The 23,655-nt window shown below is 40.6% G+C and overlaps 1 protein-coding gene across 2 annotated transcripts; it reads right to left on the reverse strand.

Moving 5' to 3' along the window:
• Positions 1 to 153: 153 nt before the first annotated feature.
• On the reverse strand, positions 154 to 23,418 carry LOC147198091 (uncharacterized). 2 transcript variants are annotated; one of them, XM_086123443.1, is made up of 11 exons: positions 23,207 to 23,418; positions 15,368 to 15,462; positions 14,553 to 15,150; positions 14,130 to 14,227; positions 13,032 to 13,149; positions 9,510 to 9,602; positions 8,673 to 8,699; positions 7,777 to 7,791; positions 5,011 to 5,127; positions 4,153 to 4,212; positions 154 to 4,060 (listed from the first exon to the last, which is right to left on the reverse strand). In XM_086123443.1, exons 1-11 carry the CDS (start codon positions 23,271 to 23,273, stop codon positions 4,032 to 4,034), a joined length of 1,317 nt encoding a protein of 438 aa, XP_085979569.1. In that variant the 5' UTR covers positions 23,274 to 23,418; the 3' UTR covers positions 154 to 4,031. The 2 variants fall into 2 exon arrangements, with proteins under 2 accessions (XP_085979569.1, XP_085979570.1); XM_086123444.1 differs by lacking the exon at positions 7,777 to 7,791.
• Between the last annotated feature and the right edge of the window lie 237 nt (positions 23,419 to 23,655).

Here is a 23,655-nt window from a genome sequence, read left to right on the forward strand (position 1 = left end):
CATTAGGGCCATTGGAAGGTAAAGAGTATTTTATTTTGAAGGCCATTTTGTCCTCGTTTGCCCCCTTCGTCCTAGATTTTTTTCTCAAAAGTGCTGAAAAATTGACCACAATGCACTGCATGAACCACACAAACATAAGATAGACAGACTGACTCCCACCGAAACTGCTTGTTTTATTCACCTCCAACATTATTTACACCACAAGTGCTTTATGACAAACATGTATACAGGTGCTACATAAAAAAACGGACTAATCATAGAAAAGAAATGATATGTCTCGATATTTTTAAAGCAAATCGGAGATTTATGTTCATAACCTTGTTGCTTCTCAGATGTGCTGATAAGGCAGGACTGGTCCACTGACGACGTAACAAAGTCAAGCCGATGTGCTTACATTCTAGGGTGACAGCTTGAAAGTAGGACTTTTTGGACATACTTTTGTTTTAAGATACAGTGGCAATTAGGGATGGGCATGATAATCGATTCGTGGATCATTAGGAATTTCCAATTAATAGTGACGTAACATCTGAACATAGCCTTAACTGAAGTTACTCTTCCCTCCACCTCTGGATTCTCTGCTGCCATGTCCTCATACCCTGTATGTAACGCGCACTGTAAGCAAGTGGCTCTTAGGCGCGGCTCCGCCGGCCAGTCACGTAGGCATTTGGTTGCAAAACACGAAGTACCGGTTTGATGCTGTATTTGTTTTAGAATGTCCAATGAAATAAAAACGCAAGTGACTTTCTGTTTCTCCGAAATTAGCTCTTTGCACAGAAAAATGACTGAGAAAACCCCTCAGTCACACCTTCTGTCTTACAGACTCCCATTGGTTAATTGTCCTTGGGCCTAGTCATTTTGAATAGAATATCAATAAAATAAGCGGAATTAGAAGGGTTATTGGTCCGATGATTAATTGATCATTTGAATTTTCCTGATGGCATATTACGGAAAAATACTAAAATGAGCCCATCCCTTTTTATTGCAATTTTAATCAAGGCATTTTTAAAAAAGGAGCTTTGACTGGGCATTTTGCAAAGTCGAGCTCATTCACTGTAAATAACTAACATTCGATATCACAAGTAATTGCGGCCAGACTGTTTGTAGCAGCCTCTGTCGTGTACAGTATTGCAGCCGTGTGGCACCTTTTCCCCACAACACCCTATTTGACCGTTTAAGCAGCAAGCAAGGTTTAAAGGGAACACAGCAACCATAAGGCAACAGAAAAAAAAAAGACATTCAGATGTTAGCTGTTTGTGCTACAGTAATAACTCGATCGTTATCGACGCAGCCCCTCATATTTAAGCAATTTGCCACAAGAACAAGCACTAAAGATACCACACGCTATTCAAAAACAATCAGTCTTGAGGCACCTCACAATAGACAATGGATAGGATTTGAATATGAAAAAAAAATGGTGATAATGGCAGAAAAAGACAGCTGGCTTGAACGGAATAAAGAGGCACACGTTGATGAGTCATCGGGAATAGACACTACAATGCGCTCGCAGTCCACAACATGGGGTGCACTTGCATGAGCTTAAGCAGAGATTTTATAACATGTGCAGGACAGACACTAAACCACATGGTAGTTAATGATCAAGCTGATAAACGAATTGGATTTGTATCTATTCGATTTTTTGTTTCCTGAATTACCATGTGGTGTAGTGTCTCGCCTTTACAGCGTATTCAATTAAATTTAGGCTGCACGTGATTTGCACATCATTGCATTCTGTTTTTATTTATGTTGAACGCAATGCGCCGACGTCCAGCGGAATTGGGTTTGTAAATCAGATTTTGACGTTTCATTCCAATTAAATAATTTTGAATTTAAAATAAAATAGGAACTATGTCAAATGTCATTTCAGTCAACCAATTATTTAATGAAATAAATGATTGCCTTTCAGCTCATTTTTCAATGAACCAATTTTAGCTGTGGGAAAATGTGCCTACCGTTGTTCCAAACATTATGTTGGAGTTAAGGTTATCTCCAGTTGGGCAGGGGACTTTAAAAAAAAAAACAATGAGACTTTACATTCTAACTAACCATTGTCACACATTACACACATCGCTTGATCAAACAATACCACCCCACAATGTATAGTTAGGTCCATGCAACAGTTACTCTAAATCAAAATGCTAATTATTGTTTTCAGGCAACTTTCAAATGCACTGTTTTTACAAACAAAATAGAGGGCGGGGGACACAGCATGTAATTATTACTTAATGAAGAGATCACATTTTTCTCTCTCATTGCTGAAGAAAAATGGGTTTTAGTCATTGAATGTCATGCTCAGACTCAAATCTGACGATAAATAAAGGCGAAATGCGATGTAAAAGTCTCCATTCTGAGCAGACAAAAAAATCGGCAGCTCAGTGAAATTGAAAGAGTCCGCATTAAAGCAAATGATGTTTCTCAAACTGCCGGGCCTCCTCTGCTGAGGAGTTTCCCGGTTCAACTGGACAGACTGACTGTACCGTAATTCACCAGTGCAGGTGAATCTCTTCAGTTGTGGCTTGAGAGTGCGTCTAAGTGTTCTTCGGGCTTTTAAAGTGAATGCCTCGTTCAAGAGTGGACATTCAGGAGACATTCAGTGCGTCTGTACACGGGGCAAGCCAGATTGGGACGGTGAAAGGCACTCTAGAGAAACCAGACTGACAACATCGAAGTACAAAACTCACAGTGACACATGACCTAAGCCACTAAAACGCTATAAAGACTTCTTTTTTTTTTTTAATTACCTCTTAAAATACACCAAACTGAGCAAAAGTAGTGAGATGCCAAACTACAAACTGGAAATGTTGCAGTTATAACAGTGTCTTCTCTTTAGGGTGGTGCTATTGTCTATCAGTCCATAAACATCAACCAATCATGCCTCCTGGGACAGAAAAGGGGCCTTTGCCAAAGTCTTCCAGGTTGAAAATGTCTTGTTTGGAACCCACATCAGTGCTTGTACTTTTTGCTCGTCGCAGCAGGGTTCCCAAACTTAGCTAAAAAGAGTTGCAAGTCAGATTCACTGAGTCCCCCAATAAAAATTGAATTTTGATAGAGATGCTGTTTTGAAGCTAAGGGAGTCACGTACAGGACTGTCTGCTGTAAAATCAATGAGGTTTTTTTTTGTTCATTATCATTAGTTTACGTACAGTATATCTCAATGTTTAGGCAATACATAACGTATTTCCTGATTTAATGGATCAACTCTCAACTACTCCAAGTTATTTGTCTTTATCACAATAGAGCAACGATTGCATCAGAACTTCCTGTTTTCCATCCACTGACTACTTGAATCGCTCTGCACACACATGTATCGATAATCGAGCCGAATCTGAGCATTTTTCTTCCCTTTTGAACAACGTGAGCAAAAGGCCTGATTGTACACCCTGCGGCGTGTTGTCATGAGTGATTTTTTTCCCACCCCGTCGGTAAATCTTTGTGTGGGGCAGGAATTTTACACTCGCCGATTTTATTTTTTTAACTTATCATGTGTGTCATAATAAAAATCGGTGAAGATGTGTGTACACATGCTTAACATGTATTTTTTTGTTGACATCGTTTTTCAAAGGTAGCTAACAGCGTTATTAGGTCATTATCAATTATTATGTCATCGAGATTGTGGCTGGTTTGAAATACTTAAACCCTGTCAACATACAATAATGGAACTGACAATAAAAGGACATCACTCAGTGTTTTGTTTTTTTTCCAATTCCTATAAATGGATGGGCGTGCCTCATTAAAATTATCAAAATATTTGGAAAAACTTGGATAAACAAAATGTCTGGTCAAATGTTGATGCAAATGAAGTTGCGTTGTTGCTTTTACCCACATCATGTGCTAATGAATACACACACACGTACACACTTTTAGTCCCTCTTTTTGAAACACGCACACACACACACACACACACACACACACACACAGCCACCAACAGGAGGCCTCACAGAAATGCACCTCCACAGTGGATAAAGCCTAACAGTGAGCTTGCCACTTTGCTTGACTGTGGTTGGTCCAGGTCGAGTCACATGATCAACTCTGCTCTACGAGGAGTTCAGCAAGTTGCTAAGGACTGCAAAAAGACCCCAGAAAAAAAAAATGATGTACAGCAAATCTTGGTTGTGTGGGCATGTGTGTATGTGTAAACGTGGGCGCTTGTCGTACCTTGAGGGTCCGACTGGGCCTCGCCTGCGTCGGCTTTGCGAGCAGCCTCAGGGTCTTCTTCTAAAAGAGTAAGACAAGGCGTTAGCCAATCAAATGCCTTCTCATCACACATTCATCCCCATGAACCTTTGATCTCGGAAATAATATCTTTATAGTACTTGCAATCGCCTCACTTCATATCAGTCACGTGAACATGCATGTCAGTCAGAAAACCCAGATGTCCAAATATGGTCATATTTGTATTTGCATACAATTGGTCTTTTCCCATTTTGTCTGTTATTTTTACACATGAACAAATCTTGATAACAAATCTATTCACTCTCTTGAACACGCAGTTTCGGTCAGTCATCTTTTTGTTGACACGATGTGTGTATGCTGGGATCCCTTTTGCGTCTGTACCGGATGAATTGTTCAAGTTGACTGTCAACAAAAAGGGTGCTGAATTGACAATATTGACACACAATGTTTGTGTCTCTGTTGATGGTGATAACACAATTTTCCCACCTGACTTTGCGGAAAAACATCCTGTTTCACATCATGCTTTTGGTTGTGTGCCGGTATTTCTTTGAATGACAAATTCTTTAAGAGTAGCTAGTTGAAACGTATGATACATAATATGCAGATTTGTATTATAGTGGTTGTAGCACTTTGAGAAGCATTTTTAATATTTAGCTCCACTTGTGTAACTAGTGCCAATCAAAACAGAATAGTCCCTTTTTAAATGCATTTTAATTACGGCTCTTCTACTGTAAGCCATTATTTTGTGCAGATGTAGTTAACGCTGACACCAGTACGTGAATGTGCACTAATTATGTGATAATTGCGGCAGTCTCGGTAAAGAGACTCGATTGTCCGTACCGTGTAAATTCTTGAAGCAGAGTTTCTTCTTCTGGTAGGTATAATATGCGGTGCCTGCACCCACAAAGGCCACACCCACTGCACACAAAATTGCTGCCAAGGAGCCCGAGCCGGATTCTAAAAGCCAAAAACAAATATATTCAAATCAATCATTGCAGCGTCCGGTGCGTCTGTGTGGTCACTCATACAAAAGACAACAGAATGTTATAACAAACGGAAACAAATATTTTGGTATATTTAAAACGCTAAAGACAGTCGAAAGGAAGTTGGCAATTTTTAAAACAAGATTTATGAGCTCAGAGTAAATGCAGAAGCCATTGTGTATTTGTGTTTTATTTTGTTAACTTTATTAAATTAAAGGTACCTGTATTATGTATAAACTTAATGTTTACATGTATTTTCAATTTTTTGAAGACTTGTGCTCAATGAATGAAATTAAAGCAGGCCGGCCAGTATAAAGCATGCATATTAATGTGTCAAATATATGAAATAAAATACGTGTGAGAACACATGCATAATGCACAATGTTTGCAGGTAATTGTGTAAAGTGCCTCATAACAAACGTTGGCTGTTTTGCATGAGCGCATTCCGCACAGATTACGACACTTTCACCACAGGTTAAGTTAAAGCGGTGTAATTCTATGAATCACCGCGAGTAAAATCTCAATGAAAATGTCTGCCGTGTTGTTCGTCAGGGTATGAATGAGAACAATGCATGTCCTGTACTTATCACAGTGTTGTATGCCAGTTTGCTCTCGCAGTGTAATTATCATACATTAAAAAAAAAAAAAAACGTAATTGTGGCGACATGTCTCCCGCTGAGACCCAGTCACCATGGCAACAGCGATGGGAATCATTTTCATGCTGAGTCACACACATCATCTAAAAAGCATGCATGCGCCATCTGACTCAATATCAAATCTGCATAATTTGGCTTGTTGGGAGAAAAAAAATGTGATTTTGGTAGCCACGCCGAGATAATGGCAGGATGTTGCGCCGCCACAGCAGCACAATGACGGCGAGGAAGGATGTCGGGGTGGAACGGGGGGAGGGTGGAACAGTGAGTGAGGGAATGAAAAAAGGGATTCAAAGATAGCCGTTCGCAACAGTTTGACATGATGAGTCAGAGAAGATGAAGTTGAATACGCATGTGGAGGAGTAATGAGTCGTGAAAGGCACACATGGATGACACATCTTTGATAGAGAGAGATGGCTGTGATTCGGAAGTTATTGGCATACTTCGTGTTGTGGCCTATCTAAAAAAATTACAAACACAGGAAAGAGACTCCTGCAGTTTTTGCAAAATTTGGGGTTAAAAAAATGCAAGGGAAGAACTGTTTGTATTAGGAGGGAGACTTGAGTTTGAAAAATGTCGTTGGAGGCTTCGTAAATAATCATATTTGAATAAAATACAAATATTTGACACAATAAACTTTGTTTTTCCATTCAAATACATTTTGGTGGCCAAATAGAAATATACAGGAGTCCTTGGTATATTACTCCATTCGGTTTCTATGGCGGTGGTGCAAACCAAATTTGTTGGAACACACAGTAATGTCGCTTACCTATGCTAGCGCAGTGCTAAAACCGTAAATACTCTAAATATTTGCTTGGACAAACACTTCAAGGCCATGATAAAAAAGGAAAAACATTCAGTACAGTGGTGACTTAGCATCCCCGTTTGTGCCACATATCATGAGGCCGCTGCGCAAACTAGCTCATTTTGTGACGTTTGTAACCTCGAAAATGTCATATAGAGAGAGGACTTGCTGAACATGAATATCAACGACAGTTGTTTAACATACTGTAAGTCACACTTTCAAATTGTTGCCTGTTGTCAAAACAAATCATTTCCGCTTCCCTGTGGAGTACGAATGCTAACGCTAAAACCAATACAAGCAACAGAGTACAGTCAACTTGCGCCTAATCAGAAATTCTGTGTGGAACCTATTCTCACCTATTCCGACATTTTGTGCTAGTTCTGTAACAGGCAACTAAGATGTCACATGATGGCGACAAAGCACTAGCTAACAGAAAATCGCTGCCAAGAAAGTACTTTATGTTGAGGTGATTAATCAAAACATCTGTAAGCCATTTATTTTTTAGGGTCATGTTGTCAAATGAAATTGGCATGATATTAAACTGCTTTGGTCTCTTAGTTTGTAGAATATTTACTTTGTAAACTATTGCTATTGGCATTTTTTTTTAAATAAGGGGACGTCAATTACTCATGTTTTCACAGAGGGCTTTACTGTATGAATGCATTCATCTGTATTAAACACGCAGAGACAAAGGCGCATGCTGTATCTCAAAATATCAAGTATCACAGTCACAACTGACTGAATTTCTTCTCGTCTTTGAGCCAGTTACAGAGACAAACTAAGCTTGCTGGTACCAGAATGTTTTACGATAGCTCTGGTGTCCGCGCTTGCTCCAACATGCTGAAGGGAAAGCGTAGGCTTGAAACGCTTCAGTGATGAGCGAAACTCGGGGTTGCACAATTTGCACGCAGCCATTTGATGTATCTGTGAAAAACGGCTTGTCAATTTATCATTGGAATTTTTGATGAAAATCAGTGAGCTGAATGGTGTTTTTGTTGGACTCTTATTGTGAGAAGCACATTTGGGAAGTTGCTTAACGCTGATGTTATGCAATAAAGAATAAGGAAATGTTGGTGCTGCAAGTCGAACAGGAAGTACACAAGTAGTTGATTACACACACACAGACACACGCACACACACACACACACAAATGGAGGGAACTCACTTTCAGTGTTGATTTCTGATGGAAAAAAAGGAAAAGAAAGAAGACATCAAATTCTGAGTAAACTAGTGTGACAGTGTTGTTTTAAATTTTGCTTAAAACACTGCTTGTGGTTCAAAATTATTTTATGATAGTGAAAAATGAATGAAAAATGTTGTCTATACAGTGGTGCCAGGACATACAATTTTAAATCCTTGCTCAAAACATCTAAAATCATCTTTCCCCATTGAAACGAATGGAAATGCCATTAATTCGCTCCAGCGCTGCAAAGAATACCACCACTTTTGTGTAATGTGGTTTTTAGTAAGAAAAATAGCACTCTACAGTATCCTATGGATACATTATGAAACCATATAGTCATGACATCATGGAATAAAATATAAGAAATTACTGTTTGTACCTTATGATAACTCAATGGGCATTGTGCTACTCCTTTTGGTGTGTGTGCCTTCGCCACCAGGAGGCATTATAATACACTGATAAAATACATGTACAGCTGACGATGAAACGAGTATTGTTACGTGCTCTCTCTACATGTATTTCTACACCGTGTTCAAATACAACCTACCTACTACCGCATCATTTATGCTAGTTTCATTAGCCCATCAATAGCATTTTGTATCCTGCTTTAGCATTACACAAGCTGACTTTTGTAAGATGAAGTTGATATAATTGGCGAAACTGCTGTTCGTTGGAAATTTCGCTGCCACCATAGCTATCGATCACATTTGCAATTTTACTTGTAACTCAAGGTAAAAAAAAGAAAAAAAGATGAGTAAAGGTTTGTAGCTCCAAAAACTCATAAGTCGAGTCACTCATCAGTCAAGGTACCACTCTAGTAAGTAATTCAGGGGTGTGGCCCAATACATTTGTACGACATATGATGGGGGACTGCTTACCTCCTCCCGTGGCTTCAGCAGCATGTGCTAAGGAGGAGGAAAAAAAGATGTCAATGTTCAAGAGCCTTGTTTACACATGGGTCGTCACGACTGCCTTAGTACCTGCGTCAACTTGTCCCACAATGCCACTAATGACAGAGCAGACAGAAGGAGTGCCTTTCACTCGATTATAATGATCAAACTGAACTGAATGACTCCGATTTCAGGTTTAGAATAAAAGGGCTTTGAGATTTAAAATAAATAAATAAAAACGCTTGTTCCCACATTATTGTCAAAATGTTAAGTAAAAGAACTGTGTGGGAAGATATGTTAAATCAGTGTGATGCCCCTATGAGCTTTTGTATCTCACTTTCATGTTTAAGCTTGCTTTATGGACAAAAACCTTCTGATTCATTTTGTGCTCCTACTGCCAAGATGAACTGACTTGAAGTGGACCAGTACTTTAAGAAAAAAAAAAAAACATCTCGGAATATTTAGATAATTCTATGATTAATCCTAAGTAATTATTGACTAATTTAACAAATCAAGTAGGTGTACATTCGCCAACAAACCTTTGCACCTCTAATCCATCGTGTTTAATATTACACAGCAGAGAGAACATTTTTCAAAAATATTCAACTCTTAAAAGCCATGCAGCTTAGAAAAAGAGACAAATATCCCTAAGTCACTTCCCTATACAGTGTGGTGTAAGAATTCAACCATAATTTACCGCTAAAGGAAAACAGGTCAAGAGAGAACTGCTGATAAAAAACAACATCGTCTTATTCCTGAGAAAATGTAACTTTCTCTTCACACATTCTTATAGTGTTCCCCTCTCAAGATTAATAAGATACTCACCCACTGATCCCGCATTCTTGCTCCTCCCTGAGTGGGCTGGCGTGTCCTGCGCGTTGCCTCGTGACAGAGCATCTTCCAAGTTAAAGCCTCCATCTGACCAAACACATACGGGTGAGCGAAAGGCAAAATTAATCCCCGCAGGTCACTTTTCATCCATCTCCACCCAAGTGGGATATTGTCCAGATGTTCCCCACAACTCCCTCGCCCGACCCCAACAACACAATGGCGTCTTTTCCCACCATCGCCATAGCAAGCTCACCTGTCCATCATCATGTTATTCCCCCCCAACAGTTGTAAGTAAAAGCCTCGCAGGGCTGTGCTCAATAAAAAGCCCGTAACAATAGCAGCAAAGGGCGTTGACCATGATTGTGTGAACTGGTGTTGACCATGGATTTGGGGATATTATCCGACAGCAAAGATACATTACAGATTCGGTCTGTGCTTTTTGGGGAACACCCTAGAAGATTTACACAGCATGTTCAGTGTAAGGTAAGGCAGGTCAAGGTCGCATCGATATATCATTTATGATTCATGGTTTTTCAGTTTCGGTTTCAAGCAGTGAATCCTTTTTTTGGGGGGTGGGGGGTGGGGGGGGATCTTGGATGAAAGATAACTTTTATTTGGGACAAGTGTTAAGCCAGATACTGTCAGTCCCATGAGTAATGTCATGTCCATCCAGTGACACATCGTAAACTATATCTCCTGTCGGACAAAAACTGGCGAGAACATTTTGTAGCTTTATGGATACCTTGTCAGCACTGCAGACGATGAGAGTCATCGGTCACATTTAGGGTCACTGAAGTGAATGACCCAATGTAGCCAAATAATTCTGGTACAAATATGCCTTTAAACGGGTAGTTTGTGGTTAAAAATACAAACTGTGGTATTTGTTAAAATTGTCTGTGGGCTCTATCAGTAGTACATTAGTAAAAAAAAAATACAAATAAAAAGGGGGGCCTCGGGCAGCTGCCGAGATGATTCCAAAGGGACGCAGAATTAGCAACATTTATGCTCGATGGGTAGGCTCATTACCTTTTTCTTTCGTTTATTATTGTACATTCCAAAAAAATTCTACCGATACCAATGTTATAGTAACACTCCATAACAAAAAAGTCATTCAACCAACATTGCGGCTGTGACTCACGCTGACTTGGACACAGTGCTAAAGCTAGCTTAGTATCGCTAACATTGTTATTTTCTTGAAGGTGGATTTGTGATATGTGGATTTCATTATCACGCTTGTGCATGTTAGTCAGGGGCATGGCTTGGCGACTCAGAAATGTTGGTGATAAAAAAAATATAGCCTCATAAAACCATGCAGGACTTCTCATAGAAAGCCAGTCAACATGAAATGAAAATCATTTAACAAAATAACAAGAAGCATTGCCGGTACAGTCAAGAGTCTTTTTTTTTTAATGGCAAAACGTTTTGACCTTGGAAAAGAGTACGACTCTCCACAATTTCCGATGGGAGAAAAATAATAATTGTGAATTTAAGTACAAACAGAAGGTCAAGCAGCCTCAGGACTGTGGTGGACCTTTCAGGTTTCACAGAATTGTTATTCACGACTGACAAAAATAATCCAGCCAGGGAGATTTTGACAAAGCACAGTTCTAATATTTAACAGATGAATAATGGCTGAAGAGAAAACAAGGCGTGGAATAAAAAAAAAGAAAAGCAATCAAAAATGGGCCTGAAAAGAACAGACTTGTACAGACAAATGAAGGGCGATACCGCCACAGTAATTAAGTCACACTGAGATGATTCAGAAGATTTTTGCTTCCAACATAACCACTCTCAATACAAGGTAAATTAACCACAACCCACCCATCTCATAACCTGTCAAGGTGATTTGTGTTATAAAGAGAACCTCCCAAAATTTGGTTTCGTATCAATGTGCTGAGAAAACAGGGAGTTACCGTCCAATATGAAAAAGGAGATTGCATGAGAACTGCATGAGTCAAAATGAATGATTAGCCAACATTCTTGACTTCTTTCATGCATAGCCATGGAGTCGGGTTTCAATATGACGTACTGGTGAAAATGCAGTACTTATTCAGAAACAAGAGCTTGAACGCAATAGACAAACGTGATTTTTCATTCATTTGAAGCAATGATTTCATAGTTTGCGGTCAGAGTGTTATATAGTGGTTAGCGCGTCTGCCTCACAGTTCTGACGTTTCGGTTTCAAGTCTGGGCTACGGCCTTTCTGTGTGCTGTTTCCGTGTTCTCTGCATGCTTGCGTGGGCTTTCTCTGAGTACTTGGGCTTCCTCCCACATTCCAAACAACGTGTATGTTAGATTCATTGAAGACTCGAAGTCGTCCACAGACGCGAAGGTGAGCGTGTGGTAGCCGTGCAGTTAACTGAATCAAACAATATGAGGATTCACCTTCACAATATCCGGACATGCTACAGCCTAATTTTTTTCTGATCTAAGGGCCAATGTCATCTGTTTTTCCTGCGAAACACAGCATCCTTCAGGGTACCTACGGGGAATTGGACACAGCATGTGCAGCAATCCCATTGGACTCTTTGGCCAACATTAACATTGACCAAGCTGTAATTTACTGTACACCCAAATGTCTCGAAGCTAACAGTCACCACATTGAGCACCTCTTGTCATTGTCAAAGCAAAAGGTAACTTGAATTAATCTCGTAAGGTCTTGATGAATTTGGCATCAAAATATTTATGCGTGTTTTCTTTTTACTAATGTGTGTACAGTACATATATTTTGTCTGAGTGTGTTTTCTATGACTACATAGAAAACATTTTAAAATGGTGTACTCTATGTACAAGTGTGGAGGTCTTGGGTTTGATTCCGGTTCCAGCCTCCCTATGTGAAGTTTTCAATTTCAGCTTCAATTTTTTTTTTTTTGTACTTTTGCCTGAAACTCCTCTGCAAATATCATCTTAACAGAGGCCACATCTGCTGTACAGGTGGCGCGTGTCGTCTAAAGACAAAGTGAAGATAATAACAAAGGACATGTCTATTTCAGGTATTTATGCGAGAGGAAAATAAATTGAGGTACAGTGTCTATTAAATTGGATTCCACTCGTCTGGGATGGAAATTGCCAGTTGTTAAGATGCCTTGCGGAGAAGTCTCTGCCAACCAAAGTCGTTTGTTTAGAATTCCCTTCAGTCATAAGAATTTTCATGGCGACATCTGGAAGTCCAAACTGTCTGTGTCACGTTTGTGGGGTTTTTTTTATTTTTATTTTTTGGTTAGCGGCTACCTTTTCAAATCTCTCAAAAAGTGATGAAAGCAATTAGATAGGTGATGTCGAGGACATGTCCTCTGTTCAGGGGTTTCTCAACCTTGACATGGGAAGCCTTCCTCGCACCGCTAACAAACCATCCGTCTTCACAGAGGCAGAAGAGACGGATGGTATCTTCAAGAATTCCACTTTCCGATCATTTTTCTTGCTACCTTTTGTAGAAAATCCGACTCGGTACAAAACCCCATGACAAATAACACATCTGGAAGTGTATTAGTCTGAAACAAAACCAGCCATCCTCACCTGAAGGGACCTGGGCTTTTATTTCTGTGCCAACGTCCACCTCCACGCCTTCATGAGCCGACTGGTCATGTGGCACAGCTGCATCTGCTCCTGCTGTGCCTTCATCTTCAGAGCCATGCTGTGAAAATATTTTATTGAACATAGGGAGGGATGTTAAAGGGGAACTGCCCTCCCAATCTCTTTTTGCATTCGTGGACTAAAAATAAAAAAACGGAATAATTAATTAACGTAAGGTCGTGGCCATCATAGCGCGAGTAGCGCTTCGTGCGTCCGCTAACAGTTTTTAACCCTGGAGAACCCACAAGGTCTAATTTGGCCGCTATAAATTCTGCTACTCAAATGCTAAAGGGTCAAATTTGTCCCTAATCCTAAATTAGGATTAAAGCATTAAATATTTGAAAATACATATAATTCGGTGTTCAGTGAACATATAGCAGTCATTTAATGTATAATTCATCATTTTCCAAAGAAGAAAAGGGTTTTTTTTGGGGTCTCCAGGGTTAAGAGCGATGGATTTAATCGTTGGATACTGTGTCCATCGGGCCTCAGATGGATATCATGTGGCGGCCATTAGAGAAAGTGTAAAGAAAAATATAATTCTCATACATCAACGTCTTGATGTGAAACAAAAAAAGAAAGAAAGAAAGAAAGAAATCCACATCGGGCACATTCGGCTGGCTGCATTTCGATGGCGATGTTATCATGGTTTATGATGTAGCTTTTGTACGTGGAAAGAAAAATAAATACGTAGCCTGTCGTTCTGAAGATCTACAAACGGTCCAGTTTTCTTTGTAAATAAAGCGCGTGGCAACTGGGGAACATATGTCACATTCTCGTGAAAAGATTTATAAATGGCGACCCCCGTATGTAGACGCAATGTTTTAGACATATTTTTGGAAAACATACTTCTTAGCTTTTAAGTAAACAGCATGCGATAAACAATATATGCACATTCTTGGCTTCGCCTTCCCCTTTAAATACAGTTTGTAATTTGTATTCAATGACCAAAGCAAAGGCAAGTTATATAAATATAAAAAATATAATAAAAGATGTCAGATGTCGTTTCCGGTAAACTTCCCAAGACTGCCGTGAACTGACCTCTTCGTGGGCATGCGATACATCAGCAGTGCTCGGTTCTTCATCCACATCGGGAATGTCTTGCGCAGATTCTGGATGTTCGGGACCGGCCACGGGACCTTAAAGAGCGGAGGGCAGGCAAGTAGAGATTTAACCCTTTCATGCACCTTGTAACCGGATAACACGATAAGTGTTACTTATCGTGTTATCCGGTTCGACACCAAGAGGAGAGAAACTCAATAAACTTGATGTGGAAGATCTCCGATGGAGGCCTCATCTAAGCATGCACTTGAGTAGATTAAATCTGAACTTCATCCGTCCATTTTCCATACCGGTTAACCTGTTAAGGGTCTTGGGGAATTACAGCGGCAAATGAAGAGACAGACGACCGTTCGCACCATCACTGAGTGGGAAGTCATGTTGTGTGTAAACGTTCCGAATCACCTTGCGTTGATGACGCTGCTTCCGACTCAGCAGCCTCTGATTCTGCTTCTCCTTCTGCAGTAGCATCTGGTTCTGGTTCTGCTGGAGCCTCTGGTTCTGGGTCTGCTGCATCCTCTGCTTCTGGTTCTGGTGCTGCTGCTGGCTCTGCTGCAGCTGTTGGTTCTGCTGCTGGTCCTGCTGCAGCATCTGGTTCTGGTTCTGCTGCAGCATCGGGTTCTGCTGCTGGTCCTGCTGCAGCCTCTGGTTCTGGTTCTGCTGCAGTCTCCGGTTCTGCTGCCTCCTCTGGTTCTGGTTCTGCTGCATCCTCTGGTTCTGGTGCAGCCTCTGGTTCTGCTGCTGGTCCCGCTGCAGCCTCTGGTCCTGCTGCATCCTCTGGTTCCGGTTCGGCTATAGACTCTTCTTCTCCTTTTGGAGCTGTTTCTGCTTCTCCTTCGATAGTAGCCTCTGGTTCTTTGTCTGCAGTAGCCTCTGGTAGTGATTGATCAGGTTCTGGTTCTGTCTCTGACGGCGCGTCTGGTTGTACTTCTCCTTCAGGTGGAGTCACGTGTTCATGGGCTCCAGCATCAGTTGGCTCAGGTTCACTTACTGGCACTATTTTCTGTATTTAATGGAGAACCAAAGTTTCATTATTCGAGTACTGTAATCAATAGATTAATTAATAGGATAATCGATTCTATAAAAATCAGAATGTGAGAGCCGTAAACAACAACATCGTACCATAATGTGATATCACTAGGAATAATGAAGATCAAATTTAGTGGTTGTCAGTTTACCAAACACACGTGTGACCTTGCAATGAACCAACATGTCCTCACCTCTATTCCAGCTTCAGCATGCAAGTCTAAATTCTCGACAATTTCAGGCAGCAAGGTTGAATGGACGGTAGCATCCTCTGTTGGGGCCACGTCATCTAATAAATAGCAGAGAAATAATAAAGTGTGAGCATTTAGTGAAGGGCAAACTAAAAAATAATAAGAATAAAAAAATACAGCCTGGCAAACATCAAACCATAAACAGAAGAATGACCAACACTCCATTTCCTACTGCCCTAAAACCTTGAGTCATGCATTTTCAAAACGTAGGACAATTTCAAATTGGACAATGTCGGTGAAAAATAGCCCGAAGAATGTTTTGGACTACAAACATCTGTCGTGGGTGATATAGGTGAGACCTTTTCCTGGTCTTTTTTACAATCAACGTGTTGAGAGAAAAGCAAATGGATAGAGTTATGTGAGGCAACTAGATAAATATTATGTGAAATAGCATGTATAAGAAAATAGAAGGGTCTCAGGAGGGCCTCTGTACAGTATACAACTGTAAATAGCACTGCGATTTATCCATTTTGTATTTATATTGCACTTAAGGTTGAAGGTTTTTTTTTGTTTTTTCTTCTTTCTGCCTACATTCTTGCTGCTGGAGGCTGTAAATTTCCTCAGTGTGGGACAAATAAAGGATATCTTATCTTATATCGTTACCCACCCATCAAGTGTGAAATTAAACCATTCTGAATTTTGCTGCATGGCAACAATGTAGTGAATTTACATAATAATGCGCAACACTGCCCCCCCCCTCCCTTCCCAATGCCATTTTCAGCCAGCTGTTGAAGATTCAGACTCACTTTCATCTTGACTGCTCAGTGAAGTTGTCAACTTAGTGTCGTTCCTACTTGGAGTTATGTCCAATGCGCCACATACACACACAGTGTTGCATATGAAGCGCTTTGTCAACAAGTGAAAATACTTTTATTGTCTTTACTGGCTTCACCCTCAAACACTCTCACCTCTGTTTCCAACATTTTTTTTACATTGTCCTCTTAACAGCAGCTAATTTGGTTCGACAATGATATGGCTGTTTGAAATTAAATTGCTATTTATCACGAGGTCAAATGATGGTGGCCATTTGATCCTGGAAGAGATGACTGCACAAAGGAAAAACTACGTAATTGAGTTCAACATTAGCGGTTCCACTGCGCGTCGTTGAAAAAGCTACAAAGAAACAAAACAAGACCGCTTGGGATTTGTATAACCGTTGCATTTGTTGTCCATCTGTTACTTCAAACTTTTGCCTGAAAGGTCGAAACGGTTTCACTACATATTCCAACATGCATAACCTCACTCTCTCTCACACACACATACACGCACGCACGCACGCACGCACACAGCCCCACCCTGCACTAATGTTTTCCTGCTGCAGCCACAATGGGATGACATCAATCATATCCAACCTGCCTCCAAAAAAAAAAAAAAAAAGCCTGCATCCTTACTGGCATTGCGAGTGAGCACTAATGAGAAAATAAGATGAGCCCGTCTTTGTTTGGCGTGCGCCTGTGCGTCTTTGAGATGGCGCTGTGACATTTCCCCGATGCGTGTGAGGAGCTAAGACAGCAAAGCGAGCAGCCTGATGGGCGGGAGTGTTGTGTGAGCCAGAATGTTGTTTTTTTTTTTTGTGTAAACCAAGAAGGCAACATTAGCCAAGAGGTGACATTGCTGAAGGAAAAGTGGACTTGAAAATTGCATTTGAATATTGTTGAATATGGCAGCGCGATGACCCAAGTCTGCCTCACATTTCTGCGGCTCAGCGGTCAAATCTTGGATGTTGAGTTGACTGATGATTTTTGCAGCGCTTGCCTGCATTTTCTCCAGCGACTTCATCTTACTACCGTATTACAAAAAAAACAAACAAAAAAAACAACAACATGAATGTTTGCTTGATTAAAAAATTTTTCAATGGTGTCAATTTGAGTGCGGTTGTTTGTGTCCATATAACCTGTGATTGACTGGCGACCAGTCCAGGGTGTAGCTCACTTCTCTCCCAAAGTCATTGGAGATCGGTAAAATAGATGGATGTACTGAATAATGTACTTAAGTGCCATTACTGTTTTCTTTGACGAGGAAACTGACTCTTCAGCTTGGACTCATTATATATGCAAGCTTTTTAACGGAACATCTCTGTTTGCCAAGTGTAGCAGTTGAAGCTCGAAGGGTAGCGCGTCGTGTTGCAAATCCTCCGAATGAGACAGCCTGGCACGCTCTCAGCAACAAACACACCTTCAAGGATCAAACACTCCCCTCCCTTCACCCCCGCCCCCACCAAAAAAAAAATAGTTAGGCTTAAACAAACCTACTTAACGTGCACAAACACATCTCTGCTGTGCATTCATGAATTCAAACACACACACACACACACAGCAGAAAAGCAACCCGGCATGCATGCTGAGTAAATGTGATAAGAGCGAGATGACGAGTATTTTTTTTTCCCCGTACCTTGCGGCACAGTGTCGCGTCTAATGTAAACATAAGCGCTCAATCATTTATTTGAAGGGACATGAAGCGGCAGATGTGTACAAGCTTGTAACGGAACTTTACCAGAAAAGGCTGCAGACATACTCTCTGTCTTTCGACTTGGTGAAGCAGCATGCGGCTCACGCCCAAGGTTATCCCCGTGCTCTGTGTTCAGACTAACTGTAAACAGTTGTATGTTTTTGATCACAAGGCTGCTTTTGTTTACTGACAACAGCTGTCATGAACTTCAAAGCCAACTGAGTCAATAGCACCCATAAGGTGCCTTTGGGAGATTTTCCATTCAACTTCAAATTCATGGTCGTAGATATTAGGCTGTTCCAAATGCTTATTGGGCAAGCGACATATTGACTCTGCGCTGTTTTTGCTACCACTGGAAGACAAAATACTGGCCTCTCACGGACAACATGAGAGGACTTCTTTCAGGAGTGACGGACTTCTGGGTCCGTAGCGAATGACGCAAGTAGTGTCTCATGTCTTGCTGTATCCCTAAAAAAAAAAAAAAAACAGGTTGTGCATTTTCCATATGGCTTAGCTGCTTTGCTTTTTCTTTGGCTTAATAGGACACGCAGTCCCAAAAAAGGAGCTGCCTCAACCTTGGTGTTAAGAGAACGTGTCGTCGCCGGTTACAGAAGCAAGTGGTCTACTGTTTCAATGTTTTACATTACATTGGTACTGAGCTATTAAAAAAAAAAGATAATTCCACTTGTATGACCTTAAACATTAAATCATGAAATCTTTTTAGGGACCTTTTTTTTTTTTGCAATCACAATGGTTCATGTCTTCCTACGCTTGTGTGAAATTTCAGAGTGGTAAAATGTAACTTCAAAGAGTGCCTGTGCAATTCTTAAAGGGTTTGCCCACTGAACGGTCTAATTCACTTTCCATTATGACCTACGGGAAAATTGTTTTGAAATCCAAATGACCCCGAAAGAATGTCGATGTTTTACGGTAAACATGCAGACAATGACACATAATGAGATCCAATTAAGAGAATGATGAGTTTATGTAACTACGTAAACCCTTGTAAAAAAAACAAAACAACAAAAAAGTCATCTGCTTGTTGCAGGACTTTGTGTTCTCATTTTTCACTTCCTTTGCTAATTAGCTTCAGTCACTCTAAAAAAATAATGGCGTGTGTGTGTGGGGGGGGGGGTCGATTAAAGCCCCTCCCACTCTCTCTCGATACTGCCAACATACAGAGTAACATGCAAGTACAGGCCTAGCCTTAAAGGGAAGTTCTTTTACTAAGTATGTGTAAGATTTTCTCCTTCCCTTTAAAAGGTTATTCTGTTTTGGATCTGAAGGGTTCTTGCTGCCTCCTTTTCTTTCCTTTTGTCTGTCGCACTCTCGTTGTTTCCTCGCCACAGCTTTCCCTGGAGGCTTCTGACTCATCTGCGTCTCTGCGTGGTCGCACGCTATCCTCAGAGTCCAAACCACATGGTCGTGTCAAACGAAAGCAAACAAACCCCAGACGTTAACCCTCGACTCGCAACAGTGAGTTGCAACGTAACTTGAGGTGTTGGCTTAAAGTGCGTGAACGACATTCCCGATTAAACCAGGCAAAAATATGAGAATGCATCACTCCATTTTGATGACGTGACGATAACTTGCACCTCACAACGTCAATGTAAAATCTAAAAATTTAGAGGCAACTTTTAATGACGATTTTGCAGTATTTTACACCAATACAGTGGTACCTCTGCTTACGAAATTAATTGGTTCGGGAAGCAATTTCGTAACTAGAAAATATTGTAAGGAGAGACGCCTTTTCCATGTAAATCAGTCGATAGGACTGCACACGTTGTTGTGTCAAGTATATCTCTCCATTGTGTGTTTGTAGGACACAAAGTGCCGTTTTCCCCTATCAAGCACACGATCACCAGAGGGCAGTTGAATGCGTAAACACACACACCTGGCACACAATCATACAAACCTTCATCTCGGGGTAGGGAACCTTCCGTTTCACCTTTTTAAACACTTATGACTCTATGTTCTGTACAGCGTCCACACTCGTGCATGCATTGACACTCACACGTATGTTGAGGACCCTGAGGGGAGAGGAAGTGAAGTTGTAGGGTGTTTTCTCCAGCTGGAGGTCAGCTCTGATTACAGACACTCCCTACGCATATGTCACTTTTGTATCTTTATATAAGGCTGACTAATTCACACCAAGCAAACACGTCTCTTGTTTCAGTGTCAACACACGTCAACGGTTAGGAAAATGGTGTGATGGGACAGAGATGAGTGATGTTGTGTGTGTGTGTGTGTGTGTGTGTGTGCGTGCGTCTGGTTGTTTGTCAGTTAAAACCAAAAGGAATCAGCAAAGCCACAGTGCCCAACATCTTATCCATCTATCCAATTTCCAAGCCCACCCACATTAGGCTTGCGATCGCTTTCATTGGCCACTTCCTGAGTTACACATGCATAATCTATCCACTAGAGGGTGTCCGAGGAACTTGAGGGGAGATGAAAAAGCTTTAGAAAACTGAGAGAACGATTTCTTTTTTTATTATTGTGCTAAGCTCACTTGATGGAAAATTTATTTTTTAATGATTTGTGAACAAAAAGTTGTGTCTCCCGGGTGTGTGCCACCAATCAAGTGTGACATTAAAGTAAGTAAATCTTTTATATGTTTATTTATGAAAAAGAAATTTGAACACTGCACTTTTATCAGCGATATACAATAAACACATGAGAACGGTTTTAAAAATGTGAAAAAAATTGCATGTCTCCTTGAAAGTAAGTATTCATTTTTTCCAGGTAGAAAAATAATTTGTGCATAGGAGTTCATGTTAAAGGGATTTCAAGGCTCAAAATATTTTGTTTTATATTTCCTTGCAGAGCACTTTTGAGAATCGATAACTTCATTTGCGGAGCTTTTTTTTTTTTTTAAACAGGTTCATCCCAGGGACCCGAAGCAAGGGTTTTATTAAACAATAAGAATATGGCAATAAAAAAAATAGATATCTGGCTGTCTTTTTGATATAATCAAGAGATTTTAGTTTTAAAATTCACATTATGACCTTAAAAGTAAAAATCAAAACTCAGGACTATATTTTGAAAACAAAACAAATAATATTACTATATTCCCTTGTTTCACCGTCTTCATTGTTTATGTCTTGTGACCTGTTGTAACTGTCATATGCTTGTGCAGGAGTTTTTTGCCTCACTCAAATTATCCTCAAATGAGGGTAGTTCGAGCGTGGGTTTTTTTTCTCCCCCTCTCCCTCCCTTGTTTCTTTCTGACTTTCGGGTTGAGTGAACGCTGGCGCGTTTTGGCTGCCGCTGCTCAACCCGTATTGTTTTGTGTTTTTTGTTATTGTAAAGTGTCCTTGGGTGTCTTGAAAGGCGCTTATAAATAAAATCTATTATTATTAGTAGTAGTATTATTGTATATTCTTGATATTATGAATATGTGATTGGCTGGCAACCACTTCAGGGTGTACCCTGCCTACTGCCGAAGATGGCTCCAGCACCCCTGTGACTCTCATAAGGATAAGCGGTTTGGAGAACAGATGGATGGATGATATTATAAATATTCCATAATATATGAATATATTTTTAACCTTCTAGGACACTCCCCCTAGCTGACGTATGGCATAACGCACCGTAGTTCATTTCCTGTTCCGATGTGCTCCGCACCGTGTAATTTATGGTAATACAACTTCTGAGTTTTGTAATGTTACATGTGGAGTCCCACAGGAATCGGTACTTGGCCCTCTCTTGTTCAGCATCTACATGCTTCCACTCGGTGACATCTTACATAAATATTTAATTTTCACTGTTATGCTGATGATACCCAACTATATATATATATATATATATATATATATATATATATATATATATATATATATGCGCTGGTAGAAATAACTAACCCGCGCAGTTGTTGTAATCTCGTGGTGTGCCTTGCTGAGATTAAACAGTGGTTGACTTTTAATTTTTTGCTTCTTAACCCTGATAAAACCGAGATGATGATGATGATTGGCCCTGCTTGAGATCGGCACCTATTCAAGGACACTACTCTCAGCCTTGATAAATGTACGATTACCAAAAGTGCTTCACCCAAAAAAAAAATCTCTGTGTTATACTTGATTCAACACTCTCAAATGCACGTTGAGAATATAGCAAGAATTGTGGGGGGGGTTTCACCTTCGAAATATAATTAAGATGCATCCCATTTTATCTCCTGGTGACGCAGACATAATTCATGCATTTGTTACGTCTCGCCTCAATTATTGCAACCTTTTGCTCTCTGCTCTTCCCATGTCCAGTGTTAAAAGCTTGCATTGAGTACAAAATGCTGCAGCGAGACTCTTGACAAGGACGAAGAAGTTTGATCACATTACCCCGATATTAGTAACTTGCATTGGCTTGCGGTCCATTTGAGATAAAATGTCAAGGTTTTGATCTCATCAAAATTTACATGGCTTAGCATCTTCCGATTTCGTTGACTTAGTGACACCGTATGTGCCGCCCCAAACTCTGCGTTCACAACACGCTGGTCTTTTAGTGATTCCGAGAGCCAAACAAAAAGTCTGCATGTTCTAAAACGTTCTCTAATCGGGCTCCAGTGTTTTGGAATGCCCTGCCCACGGAAATTAGAGCAGCTACCTCAGTTGAAATGGACCCACCTCTCCGAAGGCATCTCCCTGCAGCGTTTTCATATTTTTAAATGGACTTTTATATCTTCATCATGAACCCTGTATAGTACAAGATTGTGTCAAATGTTTGTCCAATCGGCATCCACTGCACTCTGGTCATCCTGGGAGGGGGATTCTCCCATCTGTGGCCCCTTTTTAAGGTTCTCATTTTCCTCAGACTGGGTTTTGGGAGTTTTTCCTTGCCCTCCTGGGGGTTAAGGTCAGGGGAGGTCATTAATATTTGTCAACTGTGGGCATGTGAAGCTCTTTGAGACTGTGATGAAGGGCTATATAAATAAATGTGACTTGACTTGACCCCCTGGAAATGCATATCAAGTAGATGAAATCCCTTCAATGCAATTTTTGCATAAACCCTCTGAAAGCCTTCAATTAAATCACATGCTTTGAGATCAACTCAATTGGGGTGGCAAAATCACCGTTTATAATGAAACAAGTCTTTTTGTCTGAATACTTCTGCACAGAACTGCAATTAAGTCAATGACAGTAGGGCCACCACAGTCCCTTGAGGCTTTTCCCATTTGTTCACTATCAATTATTATTAATCAATCTTGTTAACAGTCTGTTCATGCACACATACACAGTGCAATGGCCAATGAGGTGGATGTCAGTGAAAAATGATATGGATGGATGGATGGATGGACGGATAAATAGATAGATGGATAGATAGATAGAAAAAAATCATAAATACCTTGTGTGTTCGCACGTCCAGCCAACAAGGCTCCAGAGAACAGCAGGATCCACAGGTATGACATCATTGGAACACGGCTTTCAGCGGTTCGAATGGACCGGGTTATGTTGGACAATAAAGGTGCGAAGGTTCGGAAGTATGTGTATGTGTATGTGCTGGAAGCCGTGTCCAAGGTGCTGCGATTAAGGTTCTTCCTCGCCTTTCTCCTTCTTTTGTCTGGATTGGAGGAGAGAAGGTTCCGGGCTTTATTGGGGTGGGCGGGGCTATTTTTTTTCTTCCCAAAATCAGACACACCGGGAAGCGGACAAGACACGAGCCGGCTTTTATTTTTTCCTCCACTCGGTTTATTATCTTTTTGTATTTTAAAAACACGTTTTGCCTCCTCCAAAGTACACATTAAATCGAGGGTCTAGCGTGATCAAAATATCACATACCTTTGAAGAAACTAA

This window comes from Hippocampus guttulatus, chromosome 11 (assembly GCF_054856545.1).
Source record: "Hippocampus guttulatus isolate MCC_2025c chromosome 11, RoL_Hgut_1.0, whole genome shotgun sequence".
Classification (NCBI taxonomy): domain Eukaryota; kingdom Metazoa; phylum Chordata; class Actinopteri; order Syngnathiformes; family Syngnathidae; genus Hippocampus; species Hippocampus guttulatus.

What these genes read in the sequence shown, in the direction of transcription:
- LOC147198091 (XM_086123443.1), bottom strand. Translation starts at nt 23,273, where the DNA reads ATGATGTCATACCTGTGGATCCTGCTGTTCTCTGGAGCCTTGTTGGCT. An exon ending in AGCAGCGTCATCAACGCAAG is followed by an intron (nt 14,228 to 14,552) that starts GTGATTCGGAAC and finishes CCGCTCTTTAAG; the next exon opens with GTCCCGTGGCCGGTCCCGAA. An exon ending in CTGCTTCAAGAATTTACACG is followed by an intron (nt 4,213 to 5,010) that starts GTACGGACAATC and finishes TTACTCTTTTAG; the next exon opens with AAGAAGACCCTGAGGCTGCT.